Source organism: Lepidothrix coronata, unplaced genomic scaffold (genome assembly GCF_001604755.1).
Source record: "Lepidothrix coronata isolate B3197 unplaced genomic scaffold, Lepidothrix_coronata-1.0 Scaffold2, whole genome shotgun sequence".
NCBI lineage: Eukaryota > Metazoa > Chordata > Aves > Passeriformes > Pipridae > Lepidothrix > Lepidothrix coronata.
Window position 1 is genome coordinate 4,614,737 of NW_016690182.1, and position 22,391 is coordinate 4,637,127.

A 22,391-nucleotide genomic window follows, 5' to 3' on the forward strand; every position below is an offset into this window, starting at 1 on the left:
CCAAAAGCTCTCAGTCCTCTCTTTCTATTTCCCAATTGTTATCCTTTAATTCAGAATCTGGCGTGGATTTGGAATGCACATGGAATCCCATGAAAAATTTATGTTTGTGTCATTCTGATCTCTTGCTGTGATACAGTGTATTTGCATGTTGACGTATTTTCTTGTTTGGTTGTTTTCTTAAGAGAAAGCTTTGTTCTATTTTGTTTTCTCTGTTTCTGACACTGCTGTTGCAGATGAGCAGAAAATGGGGCATAGGTCTGGGCATGTCACCAGTCTCTGAAGTTGCTGAGCCCAATGTAACTGATGCAAGACTGTTAGCTGCAGTCTGAGAGTTTATTCCAAGTTGCCACCTTGAGAGAGGGAGTAGAGGGACACTGAAGGTACTCAGGCCCTGTGTTGCTTTGTGTTCTCTGGGTACAGAACTGTCGGGAGTACTGAGTACTTTAGAGAACTGAGAAAAGTGTGATTTTGTTGCAGGCAGAATAGGCTTGATGTTAAATATATTTAGAGACAGTAAGTATATAATCTTAAGGTGCCATTTTCAAGAGACAGTAATTAGGTTGAGCCCCTGCTTTTAGTTCAGAGCATTCCAAGAACTATTCCATCATGAGTACAATTCACGTGGAAGGTGACTGATCTGCCTGCAAGGATATGGTTTGTTAGGAAAGGGAGAGCCTCTTCTGGCACTGTATCACACCCTATTACAGAAGGACTCAAATGCTGTTCCAGTAGGACCACAGTTTGTAGTGATGAACTGAAATCTGCAAACAACAGCTAAGGACTGCCTGGGGAAGTCCATGGGAGATGCAGACCATCAGTACCATGTACTGCATCAGAGGACACATGTGGGGATGATATTACATAGAACCTAGTGATGGGGAAAAGCTGAATCAGAGCTCATCAGGTGCTAGAGAAGCCAGTGATGAGAAACAAGACTGTTGGGAAACCAGGTTTTTGAATTTTCTTGCTCACAAAACCACTGTTCTTTCTGTTTGCTTCTATTGGTAAATGGTTCTAGCCTGGGACTATGTGTAAAGTTTGCCTCCAGGCTAACTCTTAACAAATGTTGCCCTTGCCCTCTTCAAACAGAGATGTATTTTAATGGTCTGTCCTAAAGTGGAGGTCTTGGCAGTTGTTATCAAGAAAAAGAGAAGATACTTAACCATTGCTTCAGGGCACCATGTATTAAACACAACCCATGTGATACAGTAGGAATTACTGAACCTTAAAAACATTCCTGTTTAATTTCAGCCTTTGAATTAATTCCAGTTTCAGATCTCTGTGCTTTCTGAAATTATATTTGAATTTTAATTGCAAAATATATCAAGGTGGTTGTTTACTTGTGTATATAATACTGAAAATCTGATCAGGCAACACTGTCTTATGTTGTACAAGCCGAGTAATTTTGGCAATGGATTTTTTTCTGCAGGAATGTAAGCCAAAAATGTGGAGAAGCATTGTAATTCAGAAAGGAAATACTCTCTTAATTCAAGAGGTCCAGGAAGAAGATGGAGGAAATTATACCTGTGAACTAAAGTTTGAAGGCAAGCTTATACGAAGGACAGTTGAATTGAAGGTTACTGGTAAGAATCTTTGTTCTGTGCCAATAGAAAAAACAAAGCTTTGAAATAATAAGAAAAAATGGGTTTCACATGTCAGTGGATCTGTTTGATAGAAGTAAGTCCAAAGCAAATCCCAGTAGCTGAGCAGTCCAAAACTCGGGGAAATTTATATGAAGATCTTACAAAATTTCACAGAAGAGTATTCCTACCTTTTTCTCTGTACAGAACCTGGAAATGCCAGCTATAAAGCAAAAGGTAGAGCAGACCTGAGTCCTCCATGTACACTGGAATTAACTCAGACTCCACTTTGGTCTTCAGTGCTGAATGGAGGAAAGGTTGACTGAAGCTGTAAAACAGGCTTTTGGTGAGGCTTTTTGTCCTGAAATAAACACAAGCAAAAGAGACATCTTCAACCATTAATTTTTTTTTTATGAGTGATTGTTCCATATTTTTAAGCTTTGGTTTATTTCATGATAATCAGCTTCTAGCTTCAGTCTGTGGTTTGTCTTTAATAAAAAGTATGGCGCAACCTATTTCAAGAATGAAGTTATGAACATTGGACTGTCAAGGGAAAGTAACCTGCTTATGAAGAGGTCATACACTGTGTGGTTCTGACTCCATGTAGTATCTACTAGACAAGAATGTTTTTCTGTCTCTTTTTGCCAGGTACCAAAAATGAATGGGTAGAAAAGTATTGTCTACAGATATAATCCTGTTCCCTTTCCAGTCCACTGTACAATATGACATCTATAATTATTATTTTGCCTTCTGTGTCTGTGGAACTTTGCGAGTATCTGAAAACTGTTGAGGTTTTCTTCAGCCTTTCACACAGAACCATATAAACAAATGGTTAGGTATTTTCCCAACTGTATTTCAACATACTAATTCAAATGGGGCCCTACTTAAAGCAATGAGAAGTAGAATTCCAATTTCTTATATTGAACTGAATTGGTCCATATGACGTTTCTCATATGTTCTTGAAATAAAATTCTTCCCTTTATTTTGAGTGGAACCCATTTTTTTTTATTCTTATTCTTATTCCTCATTTTCAATGAGTTCTTTTCCCTGTGTGCCATATTCATGTATCATATGACTCTTTATTGTCCATTTTTGACCATGGACAGATCTCTACAGTATTGATTCAACCTACCTGACCCCAGACCTGTCAAATGAAGATATAATACCTGCCTTGTGGATAGTTGCTACCCTAAGTAGCATGCTGGTCTTCAACCAGATTGTGAACTAAGTTTGACAAAGTGAAAATGAGATGCATTTAATTCAATTCCCCACGAAGGGTAGTCTATGCTCTCTCTCTCATCATGACCTTGCTAGAAGTCATGTGTTCTCTGTATTATTTAAACACTGTGGTACATTCATACTTCAGAATTTAAGGAATTTGTCCTAAACTAGCTATAGTATTTATTAAAACTATTTCTTTTATTAAAAAAAATTACGACCTGAATTATTTAAAATGTAATATGAAATATGTAAGTGTTCTCAGTTTTGCAAAATACTTGAGAAGCAGATTTTTGCCCTTGTAATTTGGTGTGAAGTTCATGTTGCATTAAATTTTGTTTAGTTTATAAAAGCACATATGTTAGTAAACACCTTTTCCAGATGGAAATGTTCGGGAGACGTATCTGGTGTTATGTGTTTCCTGGTTGAATCTCTCTAGATAGCTGAGATAGGCTAGTAAGTTTGTGCAGATGACAACCTGAAAATATGGACAAGAACTACAAATGTAATAGATAGAACCATGTAAACATATTATCTCACAGCTTGGTGCTTGAGGAAATTTCTTTTTCCTGTTTCTGTCTTGTTTCAGTTTGTGAATTTTGTTTGCATGTGGGTTTAGATCTTTGTGGGGGAGAGGTCAACGAAAACTTGTACAACAAACAGCAAAGGATTGCTTGTGTTGTGTGGCTGGCCAAGCCAGGTGGAGGGTCATGAGATGAGTCAGATCACGGGCTGGGAGCAGGTACATGGTGTACTCAGGGACTTCATTGAATAGTAAGTCCCATGGGAGGCAGAAAGTGAACTACATACCAGTGTAGTTGTTGGCACACATCCTGAGAGTTTGCTCTCCCTGGGGTGGTGCAGGTCTAGGTTGGAGGCACCTCTTGCAATGATCCCATCCAAGCCCCAGCTCAGGCAGCCCCAGCTCCCACGACTGTGCCCAGTCAAGTTTTGGTTATCTCTGAGAATACAGACTCCGCGACATCTCTGGGCAAGGCTGTCCCAGTGTTCCACAACCCTTACAGTAAAAAAGATCTTACTTATATTTAAACAGAATTTATGTTATTACAGGTAGTGTGTCCATTGCCTCTTATTCTTTCACTGGGCACCGCTAAGAACTGTCTGAATCCATTTTCTTTACACCTTCCCACCAGGTGTTTATACAGACGGATAAGGTCGCTATGAGCTTTCAGACTAAACCCCCCCAGCTCTCTCAGCCTCTCCTTGTGTGATAGATAATCCAATCCCTTAAGCATCTTTGAGGCCCTTCACAGACTCATCTCAATAAACCCATGTCTTTCTTGTAGTGGGATTGGTGTTGCATTGGGCCACATTGTTCATCTGTCTGACAATTGAGTTCTCATCAATACCACGAGAAGCTGGAGTGAGACCAGAGCTCAGACTGCTGAATGTGCTGGTCTTTAAAATCGCTGTTAGCAAATACTGCTGAAGGCTTACCAGTAAAACTGGGGTAGAATTTCCTCTGCTACCCTGCAACGAAGATGTGGAGAAAAGGATCTTGCCTGCTGCTTTCTTCTGCAGGAGCTTTGTAATGCTGTTTCTGTTGCTGTTACTTATTGACATGCATGAATTGGCATTTATTGTCACGTAACTGAGTTCCTCTAACATACAGACTTTGAACATACAGACATGGTTGGCCACTGCTAGCAGCCATGGTAACCTGAAATTGCTTTTAAAGGGCTATTCTGAAAGTGAAATGGTCAACTCCACATCTCCCTCTAGCAAGGAGAGCTGCAGTGCCATGGAGAGAGAGGAAGCTGGCTTAGATTCCCTGTAGTCTTTCAGGCACATGCTAAAGTACACCATGTTTGAAATGCCAGTTAAGTGGATTAAGTTATTTATCTCTTGATTGTGAGACAAGGATCTTCCCTTTCTTAAAATCGCATTGAATCTGGTGCGTGAGGTTTTTAGCCCTTCTGGGAGATTTTGTTAGTTATGTAAGTACAGGATAAAATAACTGATATTCTTAGGTAAATACAGTATGGGCATCTAAAGAGTGAAACTTGAAATCAGAATAAATGCAGTGCTGACATAACGGAAGTTGGAAGGATGGAAACTTTTAGGAAAATCTGAAGGTGCAGGAGACAGAAGCACCGTTTTAACCTGCAGTTGGTTAAGGTAACTGTAAGAGTTAATGATATCCAAGACTAATGCAGTAGCTCTATTGAAGATGTGATCCCACAAGGCAACCTGGTCAAAGTTAACAGCAGACAAGAGAGCAGTGGTGGGCTGAGTGAAGCATGACTGTCTGTTTGGGATTCATCCTTAGTGTTGCTTAAGGATTTATTTCAAGTAGAGACTTTTTATTAGGGGCACAACCCTGCTGTTATTAGTTATCCATCAAACTTCCAGTGATGTCATTAGAGCTGTTAGAAGCTGCTGCCTTAATTTTCTGTGCCACTGTGTCAGTGCAATTGCCTGACTGGCTGTGGCTGTGGCAGGGAGATCCAAGGGTGGTGTGTGCTGGTCCTCAGGCACTGCTTTCCTCGGGTCCTGTCTTGCCTTCTTGCTTTTGCAGACCCAAGCGGAAGATTTCAGTGGGCCAGTCAGAGGTAGGAGGGAAGTTCTACTCCCTTTCTTCTCCTGTGACTAAGTCATAGTATGAGCAACTGTGAGATTTGTAAGAAAAATAAAATCTCTGGAGTCGTAGATGGAAACTGAAAGCCACCAATGTGATGTCTGGCGACAGGGGGAAAGGCTGAGGGACCTGAGTGGTATTAGTAGGTGAGCAGAGCACAAAGCAAACAGGTCAGGTGGCATTTGTGGAAAGGGGCAGTTGGACTACACAGGGGTACTGTATGGGGCTGGCAGTGTTATCGTGTGGGTGGTTGAGTGTGATTCAGATAATAAAAGGCTTCAACGGCTGTAGCTCTTCGGGGTTGTAAAGGCAAGGCTTGCAGCCTAGAATATATCACAAAAATATTTTGACACAAAGTATTTATAGGGACAAAATCCTGAGCTACAATACAGCACTAATGAGCATTGCCTAAATCTTGGTGTTTGGGTGCATTTAACAATAATAGATTGTCAACAAAACAGCTTTTTCATCACTAGTTCTTCATGGGTTTGTTACATTATGCAGACAGATGTGAAACAAGTCTTGTCAGCCATTTTTTGCTGAAGAAACATGACAACAGTGTTATTTCTTAGCAAATAATATGTAACCCTTCAATCTATGTAAAAAAAAATAGATACAATTTCACTTTGCTTCTGGTTGTGGACAAAAAAGTGAGGTTAGCAACTGTGAGGTTAGCAACTGTTTAGCGTTCTAAAACCTAAAAAATGTAACAGAAACTCCATTTTTAATTAGATAATAAATTAGACTGCCCCCATATAGAAGAAATGAATTCACTAATATAAAGTTAATCTACAGATAACCTACAATATCAGAATTTATTAGTTTTTAATCAGATTACAGCTATTCAGGAATATCAGCAATCGTAAGCATGTTAATGAGTATTGTTAAATGCCAGTGTTTATTGAAGAACAATTATACTATTCAGATAAAAAGAAAAACCCAAACCTAAAAAGTCACATTGGTTTTAAAAGGCAATTTATGCAGCCTTCTGTTTTCCCCAGCCCTGCCAACCAGTTCTCTCTGTTTTGATGCACAGCAATATTTTAGTAGCAGCGGAGGTGAAAAGGTACAATTGTAAAAAAACCACCTGCTATGTTTACCTAGTGCTTCTGCCCTCTTTTTGTTTTGGGCCACTGATCTGTAAGGAGACAGGCTGAGAAGATGTATGGAGATGTATGTTGGGAAAGGGTAAGCCCCCTGAGAAAGGAGCAAAACCTGCTTGTCAGGGCGGATGGGGCAGTTTTGCAGGGATGTGCTTTCCCATGGCCAGCTATGCTAGTGGGGGAGTTGCCTTCTTCTTTCTGTTGCCTGTGAAAAGAGGTGATCTGTGAACTTGTACTGGTGAATTATTTTCCAGTTTGACAGTAGAAGGTGGCCATCTGACCAACTTCATAAAGCGCTGGTGATGGATTGGAGTGGCATGCAGGAATTACTGGACCACTCCGTCCAGCAGCCCTGTCCTCCAAGTTTCCTTCAGTCTCTACTCTAGCATGTTCTTCATAGGCTGCTAAAATGCCTGGCTGTTCCTAAAAGTCATTTATGCAGCAGTATTTGTTTTGACCATCGTAAATGACAAATTATTCCACATGGCTACATGAATCGAATGATTCCGCCTGAATTCACTCTTTGCTCACAGTTTTTCAATTAAATTCTTTCAAGTCTCATTACATCGCTCACTTTTCAAATTACACCTGCTGGTGTTGCTACATTTTGTTTGTGGGTTTGGGACCCCTTTATTAGCACAAGCAGTTGATGGCAATTTGCTATTGTTAAGCCAAGGGGGTGAATTGGATTTAGAAAGGCAAACGATTAGTTGTACTTTCCAGCAGTTCTAGGGATGTACAGTGAGAAGCTACCACAAAATAGGTGAGGATATGAGCTAAAAGTATGTCCATTGTTTGGTGACAGTTTCTTTTCTGCGCATTTTTAATGCTCTGCAAACTGGGTATGCTGTTTTACATTATTGGAAGTCTAGTGACACCTTGGCAGCAATCACTGGGTGCCGATCAGTACAAATTTACACCTGCAGTATTCTGTAGTGCACTCTAAGCCTTATCAATTCACAGGAGATAAAGTATTGCCACCACAATCATACAAATGACATGTTGACTGACAACATTTTTGGCTGTTGACAGTTTCCAGAACAACCAAAGCAAGAAGTGTTAAGATAAATTAAAAGCTTATTTAAACTGAGCTGTAGCTGTAACATGTCCTCTGAAATTCAGACTTTTATAAGGGATTTATAGAACTGGTATTTGCTTAAAAATCTGAAAACGTGTAATTGTGATTCTCTCCCAGTGGCATTGTGTTTTGGCACAAGCAGTTTAGTAATCTGCAATGAATTTGTGAAATGGTTCAGTGTTGCTTAAAAAGTTACTTATCCAAAAAACCAGTTTATCTCTGAAAGGTCACTGAGCTCTGAATATCACTGTGTAGATGTACACAAAAGCAGGGCCAGCATAAGACACAGGTTAGAACAGCAGGTGGCTGAGGAATAGGAGCAGATAAGCTGAATATATTCAGCAGTTTTCTGCAGTGACAGGTACTGTGCTAAGGACATGCCTGTCGCACAGAGCTCTGGTCTGTAGGGATGCCTGAGTTAAGCTCTGAAGGAGCTTTTCCAGCAGAGCTAGTTAACATGTTTTCATGGCTTTTAGTACCCAAATTAACTCTGACATCTCTGCCTGGCATTGCAATCTGTAGAGAAGGCAGAGCCTCCAGGTCCTGGTAGAGGCTGGACACACACTCACTCTTCCATTGTTGCCTCATATTCTAAGATCCAGAGCTTTTTCTTTGGAGATGGGATGAAATAGCTGTTGTTACCACTGTTGTATCATCAAATAAAGCAGTAACATGTCAATTAGAGCACTGTATGAAAATAACATTAATTTCAATTTATGTAATTTTAACAGCAAAGATCATATTGCAACATTTTGCGTTTCTTATTTTGTTATGTCACATTACTTCTTTGTTGTGAGCCGAGATGTTTTAATTTGATTTGTGGCTGTATAATTTTAATAACGCATATAGCTACTAATGTATATTACTGGAATTTTTCAGCATTTCTAAAATGAGATGTTTTGATAGTTCCTATTAAAAATTTTTTTAATTGATATTTCACAGGATGTTTCTTGTGCAATGCCTAAATTTTCACCAAATGTAGACTATATTTCCCGGCAGCACTCAATATCACACCTAATCCCTGGGATCTGGGAGTTGCTTGGAATGCAGGGGTGTTTAATTGCTGATTTTGGCCAGCAGCTCTGGTGAGAACTGTTAGCTCCCCACTCTCTTATTTATTTGTATTTTCAAGCATGGGTCAGAGAGCCTGTTCTCTCAAATAAAGCAGAAAACATTTCAAGGAAAGCCTAAAGCAGCCTGTGAATTTTCCTGATGAAACAGCCCGAAAAGCACTCCAAGGTAAAACATGGTGACGTGCGTATGGTGGGAGTTAGTCTGGCCTTCAGGGCTTGCTCCTCCTCACATACTTGCATGTCCAGTGCTGATGGGCATGGGAAGTGTTTGCTGTAGTTGGAGCTGTCTCCTTTTTCCTGGAAACAGATGCTTCTTCTAGAGAGTTTTTTTTTTAGCTCCACATCTCCAAATGAAAAACTTCCCTTATTTAGGGTTCAGGAATTCTAAAGCGGTGTTGAAGCTGTCAGCAGCTGTTGGACCCAAGAACATGCTTTTCCTTCTTTCCTTCCTCTTCTGGCTTGGCAGCTTTAGCCTTTCTTTCCCTGCTAAGAACAATGTTCAGCTCACTCCCAGTGCTTGACAGTCCCTTCCACTTCTGACATATGGCCTAGGGTGCCTGTCCCCCGTCGTGTCCCATGCAAGTGTTGTAGCGAGAGCCTCCTCTTGGCAGGAAATGTGCTGTTTCCAGCTGAAGACCCAACTTCTGCTCCCCGAAACTTCATGGGGAACTGCTGGAATACAGTCAGAGAACGCTGGAATATTGGCACTTTCTACCACAGAACCCGATTTTGTACTTAACAAGCTAGTTTGTCCATGATTTGTAACCCCCTCCCATACTTACTAATACAGACAGCAAATCACTGTGCAGAAGGCTTCCAAAGCAAGGGGATGATTGATGTTTGCACTGTTTCCAGGGAGAAGGGGGTCACACTGTGTCTTCCCTGATGCCTGTCTGTGTGCCATGGTGGGCTTTAGGTATCATTCTCTAATAGCATCACAAAGTAAGATTTAATGTTTAACCAGAGGTGTCGAGCTCAAAATAAAGTATGCATTTTCAGATTTTCATCAAATATAGCATAAGCAGTTTGTTGAGCCAACAAACTGGTAAGATTTTCATAGGGACTTACATTTCCTTTTTAATTACTGTTAGTACTTGCCGTCAACTAATGTGGTATTTATAGTGGTAGAGGCAGCAAGGCCTTCTTTCCTTCTGGAAAACACCTTTTAATATTCTTTTGTAATAGAACTTTTACCAATATTTGAGTGCAAAAGAGAATAAAGGGGGAAAAAATCTACATAAACCAATTGTTTGGAAGAAAATATTTACATAACAAAAGGCAAAGAGAACAGCAACTTGCTTATGACTACAGTTGTAATAACTGTGAAAATGAGATACTTTTTAATTTGGAAGAGAAATCTTAAAGGTGAACAAGTTAAATCTGCAGAAATTCTGTACTTCTGGGAGGGATACTACAGATTGTTTGGAAATAGAAAATCCTTCCTATTCCTTCTAATATTGACACGTTAAAATAGACAACATTTACATCATATCTGAAGTGACATTTTCTTGCTCATATAAGTTACACATTTCCATAGCAAGATTTCATCTTTTCTCCCCATTTGCAATATCTTAACACAGTCAGGGCATCACTTTTTCATTAAATGCAAAGGACAGCAAAAAGCCTGCCCAAATTAAGTTTTTAGTGAGAATCTCAAACTTTAAAAGATCTGTGGTAGGAGATCCTGTCCTTAGCATTTCCTCTGCTGCTCTTTCTTATAAATAATGCATTAGGTTTTCTAGTATTTTTATTTTCTAAAGGAAACCTTCCTTTTTGTGACAAAAAGCAAGCCAGAAATGGGTTAAGTGCTGACAAATACAGTACTAAAAGATCAGGAAATGAATTTCACAGCTGGGTTCTCAAACCATTGCCAAAATAACTATCTATTTAAAGCGACATATAGGAAGTGCCAAAAAATTAGTTTTCTTTTGATATATTTTGTGTGATTTGTATTAATTTTTATCAAGGTCTTTGTTTTGTAAATATTAGCTTTCTATTTCTTACAGTAAAGTATTTATCTTAAACCTTTAATTTCAATTCTGATTTGTTACATGTCTGGCCAGCACCATCCCGTTAACTGCTGTAGACAGCTAAGCATGTTTCTGTGGTCAAAGCACACTTAATAGCCACTAATTTCTGTAGTGACTTTAATTTTTCTAGCTACCTCAGGCAAGCCCGCTTGTGATCCAGTAAGAGAAATGTGTGCATTTGCTTTTGACCTCATTTGGAAAATGGAGTGATTTCTCTGCCTTTTTTCAGAATATTCCTTGTTCAACCATGCAAAAGCCCCATCATAAATCTGCAGCAACTTCTGTGTCTGCGAAGAGTCAACAGGAAAATTCAATCCAGAGCACGGTGTCAGTACAATGCAGGTGCCCATTCACCTGGAAGAAGTGACACAGCCAGTCGTGTTCTCTCTTTTAACATCTCCTTTTCACCTTACACCCAGCAAGGTCCTGATAAATTGACCAGACTCTGCTGCTTTCAGGAGCACCTTATCAGAGTCTGTAAGCTGAGGATCTGGACAGTGTCTGAAGGATGCATGTGCCCATTTGTGGTTGCTGCGTGAACTGTGTCGCTGTTGAAGTGACAACACAGTATATCCACAAGGATAAAAGCTCCTTCATTTTCAGTCCCTCAAATGATCCAGATTGATGACTTTTCCATTCACAAGAGTGACCTGTTAATACAGGGCTCATGAAAAACAAGTTTGGAAGATAAACATTAAGTATTACCTCCATATTTCCTGGAGAAAGTGCACGTTCTAAGGGCAATGAGAAATGTAGCAATATGCTGCAGTCTATGAATTATATATAGTGTCAGTACTCTTGGCGCTTTACTTACAGCTTCACAGACTGCCTTCCTTGCTCATGAACATGCAAAGTAATTAGAATGGCAAATAGCATTAGTTTTTATTGACCTATGTTGCCCCCTAGTTCTCTGTCATGTTCTTGAACATCATGCTTTTTTCCTTCCGCCTTAAATCAGCAGTTTGCAGTTTGTAGCATTGATTATTTGGTATTGTCTAATTTATTGGCGTGGACAGCCAAAGCTTCCACACTTGTTATCAGTTGCTCATTTATCCCATGATCTGCCATTGTGCACAGCAACTGTAGCTTGCTGAATTACTTGCTCTATACTGTAAATGTCAGATATGAGCTCCCACTTTAAAAACTGCCTTTTATTCTGGGAGCTACTGAGCCACGTTCTCTAAGTGTATTGTGCCTTCAGTAGTGGAGGTGACTTGGTATAAATGATAGGACTGTGAGGTTTTTTGCCCACAACAGTGAGGTAAAGCACAGCCACTGAAATAAACTTGTACATTTTCATTTCCTATCTAAGAGAGGTTTCCTTCATCATGAAAATGTAGGCTGGATGCTCATTCTTCTTTATTAATAATAGATAGGCAGATAGATGCACAGACATGAAATAACGCTGCCTCTGAAACCATTTTGCTAATGGTAAAATAGATACACATGAATGAGCAGATTGCTTTTCCCACTGAAAATGCAGCTTTCCCACCCAGAGAAACTGCAAATCTTGCCTAATGTTTTGTCTCATAAGAAAAGCCTGAGAATAGGAAGCAATGACTGTCTAGTTCCTGTGAAATGGCTGGAGAAATTTTAATAGGTGAATTGCAGTAACTTTAACTGGGATCAGGGTTATGTTTTCGCAGCACAATGTTGACGCCTTTCAGAGCTGGTTTGTGCTGCTTGGCACTTGTGGCTTTGTATCTGAGATGAAAAGTTCTGCTGTGGAAGGAATAGTGCTCACTACTGAATTGTCAGCATTATTTCTTGCTGCAGTGATGTGATCCTCAAAGGTGCCTTATTCAAGTGCCTGTTTGGCCTGACCCTGTTTAGCTTATGAGATCTGACAGTAGTAGTATTGCTTCAGGCTCTGATGTTGCTCTTATGAAGTTCACCAGAAGACTGGAGCTAATAACTTACTGGTGTTTGTTCAGTGCCTTGCAATTTTTAAGTTGAAAGGACATAGAAAAATATGCTGGGTGTGTTAACTAGCTTGTTTGTCTTTGATATCATGGAACAGGATGGAAAACATGTTCTTACTTTTTATCAGGACCAACCAAGCTATTTTTTGTCTTCGATAGTATTGACTGACCTCTTGTAAGCAGGAGAAAAATAAGCATTCAACTAAATTTGTATTTAGGCGTTTATGACTCCAGTGTATTTCAAAGGGATAGGTAGCTACTTGGTTACGTTAGACTTTCATGTGCTGACTTATTTACTGTGTGTGTTGAGTGGTTTTTGCAATGCAAGCATGTTTCAGTAAATAAAATCAATTTGCAGCCAATGGGAAGGGAGCAGTAAGTGATTTAACTTTTCATCTTTTCCTTTGGCTTAAAATGAAAAGCTCTCTAAGGTATTTTTTATGACAAGCCCTGTGGGCTGAAGTACTCTGAGAAAGTGCAGGAAATATAAAGTACAGAATTGCAAACCAAAATGATTTAGCAGTAAAATTAAAAAACAATATAGTTATAAATTTCTAAGGCAGCTTTGGGTTCTTATCCTCTATTTTTTCTGTTACAGGCCAGCAATGGACCTAAAGGACTATTTCTACTGGTAAAGGACAGTGTGGTCTGTGTGGTGTCTGATTTTATTTTATTCTGGCTGGTTCTCCTGCTCTTGTGTGGGTACCTGCCTGCCAGGAATTGGTCTGAGATAATTTCATAATGGATTGAGATGATAAAAGGGCTTTGGTTATATTGAAGGAGGCTGGATCCAATCACCAGATGGCTTTTCATCTTTATACAGTACATATCACATTAGCAATCCAGTTGTGGGTAGTTGAGTCGCCCATCCTGGGCCAGGAGTGGTTATAGTTTCTGTCAGGGAAGGAACCAATTTGCCATAAGTCATATATGCCCTTACAACTTCTCTGGAATACACGTGCATGCTGCTCTTTTTTCTTATGTGGGAGAAGACGTGCATTTGGAACAAGGGAGGTGTGCCCCTGCCAGGGATATGACAGGTCTGTAACCTCTGAGTGGACATAGTAACTGTATTTAGGCAGATGTTTTTAAGGAGAATATTGTTATCTGAATATAGGTATGTACATGTGAATGTGCAGTAAAGCAATCTCATTTAGAGATTTCATTTCAGTTGTGCTTCTCTTGGGACATGCACATGTTGCAGAAATACGGGCAACCTAATTTGTAAATAAAATAGGAATGAGGAGTGCTCAGTAAATTTTTCAGCATGGTGTGGATGCCAGTAGGAGAGGAACAGAAATACTGTGGGAAGGATTAGATGGGCAGAGAGGAAGACCTTTGGTACTTGGTTGAGTTTTCTGATGCAGAAATCTCTTTGAAACTGGCAGAAAACCTAACCAAAGCATCAGGTTGATGAAGAATTGTGAATTTTTGGAAAAAAACCCAGGAGCTTTGTTGGAGAGGAATGTTAGCATTTGCCCCCTTATGTAATACTTTTTTCCTTTTGTAGCGGGAATTCCATTCTGGGATAAACTGCAGCTTTTCTGCAGTGTTCTCCAGAGGGAGAGAATTCATTCTTTTTCTAGCTAAAAGACTTCTTGAAAAAGAAGCTGCCCTAGAGCTCTGGGCAATGCTGCGCTCAGAGGAACTACTGTGATCACAGACTGCAGGTGGGAAGAGAGGTCAGTCTGGGAAGATGATGCACAGGGGTTAAAATTGTGGTGTCTGCACCTCCACCAGTGACAAGGCCTGTTATGTTCTCACCTCTAACAGGTTTCATACAGCTCACGCAAAGAAATGTTTTATAATTTACTCGTATACTGATATTAATACACTTGGGACTGTTTGTTTTAAACACTTATCAACGAGAAATTTCTCTTCCATGTTAATGACTTCCCATACAGGACTATTCAAGTTCCTGTAGATCATACCCACATGACTGAAACAGTATAGTAAAGCATGGAAGTATTTCCAACCATTCCCTCGAGGATAGTTATCAGTGCCTTCATTCCAGAAAAGCAGTCATGGAATCTGAGTATGCATGTAATGTACATGTTGAATCATTCTACCCGTAGGGAAAAACGGCCCCTTGTTGGGGTTTTGTTTTTGATGTCTGCTTTTTCTCCACCTCCCAAACACGAATAATTCTATTCCTCACTGTCCACTGTTCTGGCAGTGCAATGGGAATTGTGCATTTCATAAGTACATACAGAGGTTTTTGTCAGCTGGAGCTCGTGATGTAGGGGAGAGGTTAATGGGACACATCATATTCTAAAGATAAGGAGTGGGAATTATATATATTAGTTTAATGTAGAGGATATGGACTGGAAAGTTGGTTCCTTTCCATTAAGTTGTGGGAGAGTCAGAGCAATGTCTTTGAGCACCACCAAAATCTCTGTCTATCTGCTACTGAATCTATATTCCCCATCAGCCCAGACCTCACTTTAATATTAAAAATGGTACTTGCTTTCTTTTTCTAGCCCTCGAAAGGGCTTTAATTCTTTCCCTTGTTCTGCCAGTGCTCTAGCTGCTACAGCTGTTGCTGTCACATTTAATAAGGACTTTGTAGAGTTTAAATATTGCGTTGCTTCACCAGCTTTTCTTTGGCATAGGAGAAAAGCTTTGTTGTTAAGATGAGATGCTTCTCACCAACACAGCTGCTGACACGTGGGTTTCAGCTGAAGGTGACAGGAACTTGTCACTTGCCCCAGCGTTCACGTGAAGCTCCCTGCAGTGCAAGTGCTGCCTGGCACAGTAACCCAGCCACTGATGGAGCTGGAGCTTGCTGTGCTTCAGGGCAGACCCCATCCAGCACGGAGCCCTCACTGATTTGCCCCAGGACTGTGGTATTCCAAAATGTACCTCTTTCAAATGGAAATATAGATCTGACCACATTATGGTGGCTGGCCTACAGTTGTGCCATTACAGTGACTCTGTGGTCTCATATTTCTCATTTTAAAATCACCGGTGATAGTTGGTTTGTTTTATGCAGTAAATAGGTAACTTTCCCTTGCTCACTCGTAGTCAAGGTGGGAAACAAGGCAGCAATGTGGACAGTAGCTTGACATTTTAAAATGTCAGAAGGAGGAGAAAGTGAGGCTAAAACTTGATGTCCTCATACCTACAGTAACTGAACTGCTTATTGAAATATTCTTCTCCCCAGCCTTGAGCTCTGTATGTGTCAATCCAACTGGATATAATTGGGGCTGTTTACTTTGACAGACAGTCAAATTCAAGAAAAACATGGAAAAAACCCTCAACCCCCACTCTTCAGTGTACTGCTGTATACCCTCCTGTGTGCATTGTATCTCTTTCCATTCTCCTTCCCCCCAAACTTTCCATCTCTCTGCACAACCAGGCTAGATATTTGCATTCATTCTCAATGTTAAACTGCATTAAAAAAGCCCACTTTCTTCCTGAAGCTATTCATCATCTCTCTGGACCTTTGATGACATCCTCTTCTTTGATTCTGAATCATTCTCATGTTTTCAGTATGACAGAGAGTGATTTTATTTTTTTTCCCCTAACATTACAAAAGGACCAACCTCTCTTGTTAGGATTTCTTTTGAAGTAGCCAGAGTGAAAAGAGCTGAGCTGCGGGATAGAAAAGTGTTGCCAAAACATGACATTTTAAAAAAATTGATAATAAAGTCTAGGTTAAAAAAGAAATTACTGTGCAATGCATATATTTTCATCCAAACATTACAGGCTGTTCTTTTGTTTCAATCTTCTGAGTGATGAAGGAAAACAGATAAGAGCTGTTAAGAGTTTTGGTAAAAGTACTACTTTTCAAGAGTATTATCAATTATATTTGGACACCTCATGGCATGTTTCTATCCTTTAAATAGGATTGGTTTTGGCTTGGTGTGCTTATACTGCTCTGATTCTGCCTTAATTCATAGACATTTGCATTTCTCTGCTTTCCCTCTTGGTGACATGCTTGGTGAATAACAGCTTGCTGGGTTTACATTATGAAAATAAGAAAAGGAAATGAAACTGCAGATCCTTATCTTCAAGAAAGATGCCTAAATTAGAGAAAATCTTTTTGTTGTTCTTGTGTTTGCTAAATATAAGGCGTAGTCAAATCCCAGAAGCTGACACAAGAAACATCTGCAGTTGGAAAGTGGCAGTTTGAATTCTCAAACCCATGACATAGCCATGCCCATTAAACCCAAACCAAAATGAAAGTTGAACCCAAACAGAGATTGTTTCCATCTTTGCATTTGAGGTTCTCTGTCATTCTAATGCATGCTTGCATGTCTGGCTGAGAACTTACAACCAGGCTGTGCTATATTGTCCTGGGAAGAGAAAGAGGGACTCTCCAAAGGACAGGTGCCATTAGTGATCCAGCATCAGTCATCCAAATCAGTCCAAAGACCTGGTGGAGAGCTGGAAGGAGGTGGCTAAAACAGGTGCCAAAAACAATCCAGGGCCTCAACTGGCCCAGATCAGCATTAGAAATCAAGAAGACAGTGCTGCTTTGTACTGACCAAGGGTCTTTATGTTTAATTCTCAGTTGCTTATTATGGAGGTGTGTAAAAAAAGTTCATCCTGTTGATTTAGATTCAGCTTGCAGCTTGTTGTTTATGCAAAGGACCTTGCCATCAGAGAGGCCATTGCAAGATAACACAACAACAAGAGCAATTGTTCTCCTCTTATCTGAAGCCTTGGTGCACCGATTACTATTTAAAATTATTATTTAAAATGTTTGTCATAAACCCTTTCATAGCAGGAACACTTTTGAAATATTAAATGCTATTTTCCTTTTAACCAGAGCAAGGAATGAGGGGAGATGGAGTTGCTCGAAAGCATGTGGCTGCAGTTTCTTGTATGAAGCTCATTTGTCAAGATAACAGATGCAGTGCTGTAGGGATGGGGTTGTTGTCGTGTGTGCTGTTTATCACTGCAGGGGCTGTCCTGGAGGTGAGATGCACATGCAATATAAAGTGGTGGAGGAACGTAGCTCTGTTCTGTCTCTGTCAGAAGGCGTGGTGACTGTCCCAAGGGACAGGGCAGATGCCACCACACTGACGTGGTGCTGCATCCTTGCAGCACTGTCTGCACTGTCTGATAGGCTGGCTGGCACAGCTCCCCTGCCCTGCCTGGGTGCTCCTGCACGGCTGACACAGGCACTGCTTGCTGGAGGCTCTCTGTGCTGCTGTCCATCGTGTCGCGTAGACACATGTACAGTGTGCTCATTGTCTGAGCAGCTGCTAAAATTAAACATGTAAGTGCAAGATGTTTTTTACAGCCCCATTTTGATTTTCTCAAGGCAGTCATTTGTATTAGAGGTGGGAGGCTGCGATCTGGTCTGCAAGGGGGCTGGCTTTATAGTCCTTTATAGTCATTTGTGTGAAGAACAAAGTTAATGAAATTGATAGTTGCATTAGTGTACATTTCATGGAAAACTGGTGCAAGTTTTGAGTATTTTCGAAGTATTTTTTCTGCATTTGACCTTGGTTTTGAGTTTCTGACCTTCAAAAGAGAAAACGAGATATTTTTCTTGCAACAAAAATGGCAACAGCAAAATCAACTCTGGCCTCTGTTCAGAGCCTGAGAAATTTCAACCTGAAAGGGGGAAATTCTAAGTCACTGACTTCCCACGAAAGGGCAACCTTGTTGAGTATGTGTATGTATAGCTGTAACCGTTGTAACAAAGGCTAATGTGCTGCTGCCAAGGAAAACTCAAAATGGCAAAACATAATGTGAGAAGTGGAGGTGATAGAAAAGTAACCAAGTGAGTTAATAGGACAAGGCTTGCAAGAAGTCCATTGCAGTGTGAAACTGAAGTTAGGGTATTTGCCAGCTTCCTGAGATGAAGGTGATTATGCTCTGGGCAGTCAATATCAGGAGCAAAAATCTAGGACACAAAAGGAAACATGTACTAAACTGGTTTTACTGGGGTAGTCTCTGATTGAAGAGCAATTAGATGGATGTGCCACTCCTGGACTCGCTCTCTGTGTCACTGGAGAGGCAAACCATCTGGAATAAACAGTCTGGCTTCTGTTAATGTTAATCAGAGTACGATGTGTTGCCCTCAGTGGTGTTCCACCAGTGGGCAGCTGGGTATTCAGTCTGTGGCAGACGTAAAGTGCCAGTCAGTGCTGGAGAAGAGCTGCTTGGATGCATAGGTTAACGAGTTAGAAAAGTAAGAGTTGAGGGGAGCTGACAAAAAAGAGCTTCCATTTTCATGGAAGAGAGTGAATTTTTGGTGGGTGTTAAGTTTCCTTTGCCATGAAGAGCAAGCTTTTGAAGCCATGCTTTGTTCCCAGCTGAAGAGAAACATATGCAGTTCCAACTGTGGAAGTTACCATGCGGTAAACTAGTCTCAAATGACTTTGCTGCTTCGTTTCATAGTTATAATTTTGGAAACATATCACAGCAAAGGCCTTCATCCAGGACTAAGTTCAAATCAAGTTTCGAGTTTTGAAATTGAGGTATTTTGTGAAATCCCCAAGCATTTAAAAATAAATGCCCCTGGAGAATTTAACAGATGAATAATGTATTTTATGTTAAACAATTCATTCAAAAGATAAAAAAGAGAAGGGAAGAAACAGTTGTTTCTTAACTACAAAATAATCTATTAACTTTTGGATTGTCTTCTCATCTCTGCAGAAAGGTGTGAGGACATTAAAGTAAAAGTAGAAGTAGGAATGCATTTATACCAGGACCAGGCATGCATATACATCTTGATATGAATTGTTGAAATGATACCACATGCATGAGTTTACTCAGAGGTCCTCATTGTCTGCCTCTCCATCTTCCTGATGGTTTAGCTGCTTGTGTAGAGAAACACTTTGGAGTTGCTTGAGCTTTCTGGTCTCAATTCTGACTCTAAAGTCCCTTACTCAGAAATGTCAGCAGGGTACTCATTGACCTTAATTGATTTCTGTGGGACCAAGGTTAAGCATGAAGCTATTGCCCATCCCTTGACCAGCTGTCTGTTGCTGTTCAGCAAAACATAAACAAGGGTTTTATTCTGCTTGAAGTTGAGAAGCTTTAAGCACAATGCTTACGGACAGCCACACCGTACAAGACTTTGGCAGAAGAGGACTGGAGTTTCAGAGAAGCAGTGCATGTGAAAACCTGTGCAGAGCCCTCCTGTGTCCCAGGGCTGTCTGTGGTCACCTCCAGTGGCACATGTCAGAGCGCAGCTTTTCCAGCTGTGACAGCATGGCAGCTACAACTGTTGTTGTAAAACATCCAGTTCTTTTCCCTAATGCCCTCTAATGCCAAACACTTGAAAGTAAATGGGAAACTTATGTTGAATCAATACCTTATGAATAAGGAAGCTTTTCTTACAGAGCTCTTGATAGAAATGAGTGTTTGGCTCTTATATTGAACAAAGTGTACTTGTGCAGCAGTTTCATCTCTAAATGGCATTTTTAGCTGCAGCTACTAGAAACATAAATGACTAAAAACCATGCTCTGTTGTGAAGACCATGTTGAAAATAAAACTTGTCTTGTGCTCATGTACCAAGTAATAATGATAACAAAAAAAGCTGTTCAGAAAGTGCTACTATTTGAATTAGGCCTGTCTTCATCTCGTTAAAATAAATGTATTTATTAAGTATGCATATCTTTATCTCTTATGTAATGAGAAGAACAGAGCCATATCACAGATCTGTAGTGTCTTTTGTGCTCTACAAATTCGATGCGACAGTCACCAGACAAAAAAGTGATTTATACTGTGTCTTGTAATGGGTGGAATAATTAGCAGTGGTGGCATCCATCACTTCTACAACATGCTTATCTCAGAACTTTTCCATTGATTCAAGAGAAAAGCAGGAACAAACCACAGGAACTGAACAGTAAAAGTCTGTTATGTACTCGGTGCTTTAACTTGGTGTGTCTGATTGGACACCTGATTAATAGATCTCTACAGCTTGAACAAAGTGTGGCTTAGGAATGGGTTCAGTTCGTCAGAAATTAATGCTGCAAGGCTAAGAATGAGAGGAAAATAGGCACCATAACTGTCTATGGATTGTGAAGGCTGTCAAGGGGGTTTCAATTCTGTTTTCTGCCCAGATGCTTTGTTCACTGGGAGCATGATAAGCTAAAGATTTTGGAAGTTTCCTGTCATTGTGAAGCATGTGATCTTGGATTCAAAGAAAGAGACCATATCTTAACAAAATAGTGCACATGAGTAAACTGTTGCTCAGCTCTGGTGTAACTTCTCTCTGATTTCCAACACACTTCATTCCTTCAAAACTTTTAAAACTTTTGAAAGTTTTTAAAAGTGAGAGCAATTGGGAGTCTGACTCTGACTCCATGCACTTCTCTTTCATTCTTTTGGCACAGGTGAGAAGTTGGGGTTACTGTATTTCCTTTTTTTTTTTTTTTTTTTTTTTTTAAGCACCTGTTGCAAAGCTGCTTGCCAAGTTGCAGGTCCATCAAACTGCATGGAAGTGGCAATCCAGTACAACCTGAAAACATTTCGGGAGCAAAAGAAATGTTGCATTAGATACAGGGCATGCCCTAGTGTAACCCACACTCCTGTGCATCTTCCTGCATTTTGTTGCTTGTTTTCTGCCATCAGTAGCCTTCTGTTAAAAAGAAAAGTTTATTTTCTAGCTATGTTGGTTTTGAAAAATAGGGGAGCAATAATTCTGTACAAGACATGGGGATAATGACTCTCAGAAGGCAACTGTAGGAATCAAAATCAGTGGGATTAGTCTTTTTTTCTGTATTGAAAGTAAAAAACAACAACACATTACAAGTATGGGAGATGTCTGGGAAATATTAGGTGCAAGATTTATGAATAGCTTACGTGCAGTATGAAATTGGCTGGCTAAAGATAATTTCAAGGTTAAAAGAGGAGGAGATAATTTCTGACTATAAATGATATTTGTAATTCTACAAAGGAAGTTTAAAAGGGCATTTGGATCTTGGGCTTCATCACCTGAGATAGTTCCTTTAACACTGATGCTACGTCATTTGGTGTGAGGCGAAGGAAGGAAGAAGAGTTGGTTAGCAGAGCACCTAAAACAAAATCAGATGTACAGATTTTGAATATTTTACACAAGTAGATCTCAGATTAAGGATGGGACAGTTCCACACTTCCTCTCTAGGAAAGTAACAGTGAGAAGCTTGTTAATTTACGGGAGTACCTGTGAGAGCTCAGGGGAGGAAGTGTGGTTACCTCTAAAGCCCACAGCAGTTCACCAAAGAATGCATTCAGAAGAACAGGAGGCAATAATACAGGTCATTGGAGAAACTATTACACATTGATATGAACCAGTACTGGAGAAGTTTGTCTGGAAAATCACAGAATCTGCAAAGGAAGGAACCCAGGAAAAATGTTATGTTCACTGTTATTAAAATTGTACATTCACTTGTACGATTTGGGGGTTATTTCCATTATGATCCAAGCAGAAATTTCTTTCAGAGAAGAATCTTTCTGGCCACTGTAACTCAGCTCACATTCAGATGGAAAAGGAAGAAAATTGTTAGTTCTGTTGCCATTGAAAAACAAAGGCCTTTAATTAAAGAGGGATATTTTTTGTGAAATACAAAATAATAAAACAAAATAATAAAACAAAACTTTTCTAGAGGTCATTGAAATTCAAAACACTCTGAGTTCTGGCATTAGTGCAGAAAGAAATGTAATATAAATATGTACAGAATGTCTGTCACTGCTCCCATTCCATGTTGGTTGTATTCTTAGAGCACATGCTGCTTTCTGCGAATCTGCTGACTGCTAAATAATCTTGTCATTTGCTGAGTTCCTGTAACAGCAGACACATAATAATTCAAATGTTCAAAATAATTATGTAAGATTCTAGCTG

General features: G+C 39.9%; 1 protein-coding gene across 1 annotated transcript in view; it reads left to right on the top strand.

Annotated features, from left to right (window-relative positions):
• Positions 1–22,391, top strand: part of IL1RAPL2 (interleukin 1 receptor accessory protein like 2) — a 367,348-nt gene that overhangs the window by 200,677 nt on the left and 144,280 nt on the right. The window contains 1 exon segment of the mRNA XM_017819967.1: positions 1,430–1,583. Within this exon segment, the coding sequence (XP_017675456.1) occupies positions 1,430–1,583 (154 nt within the window).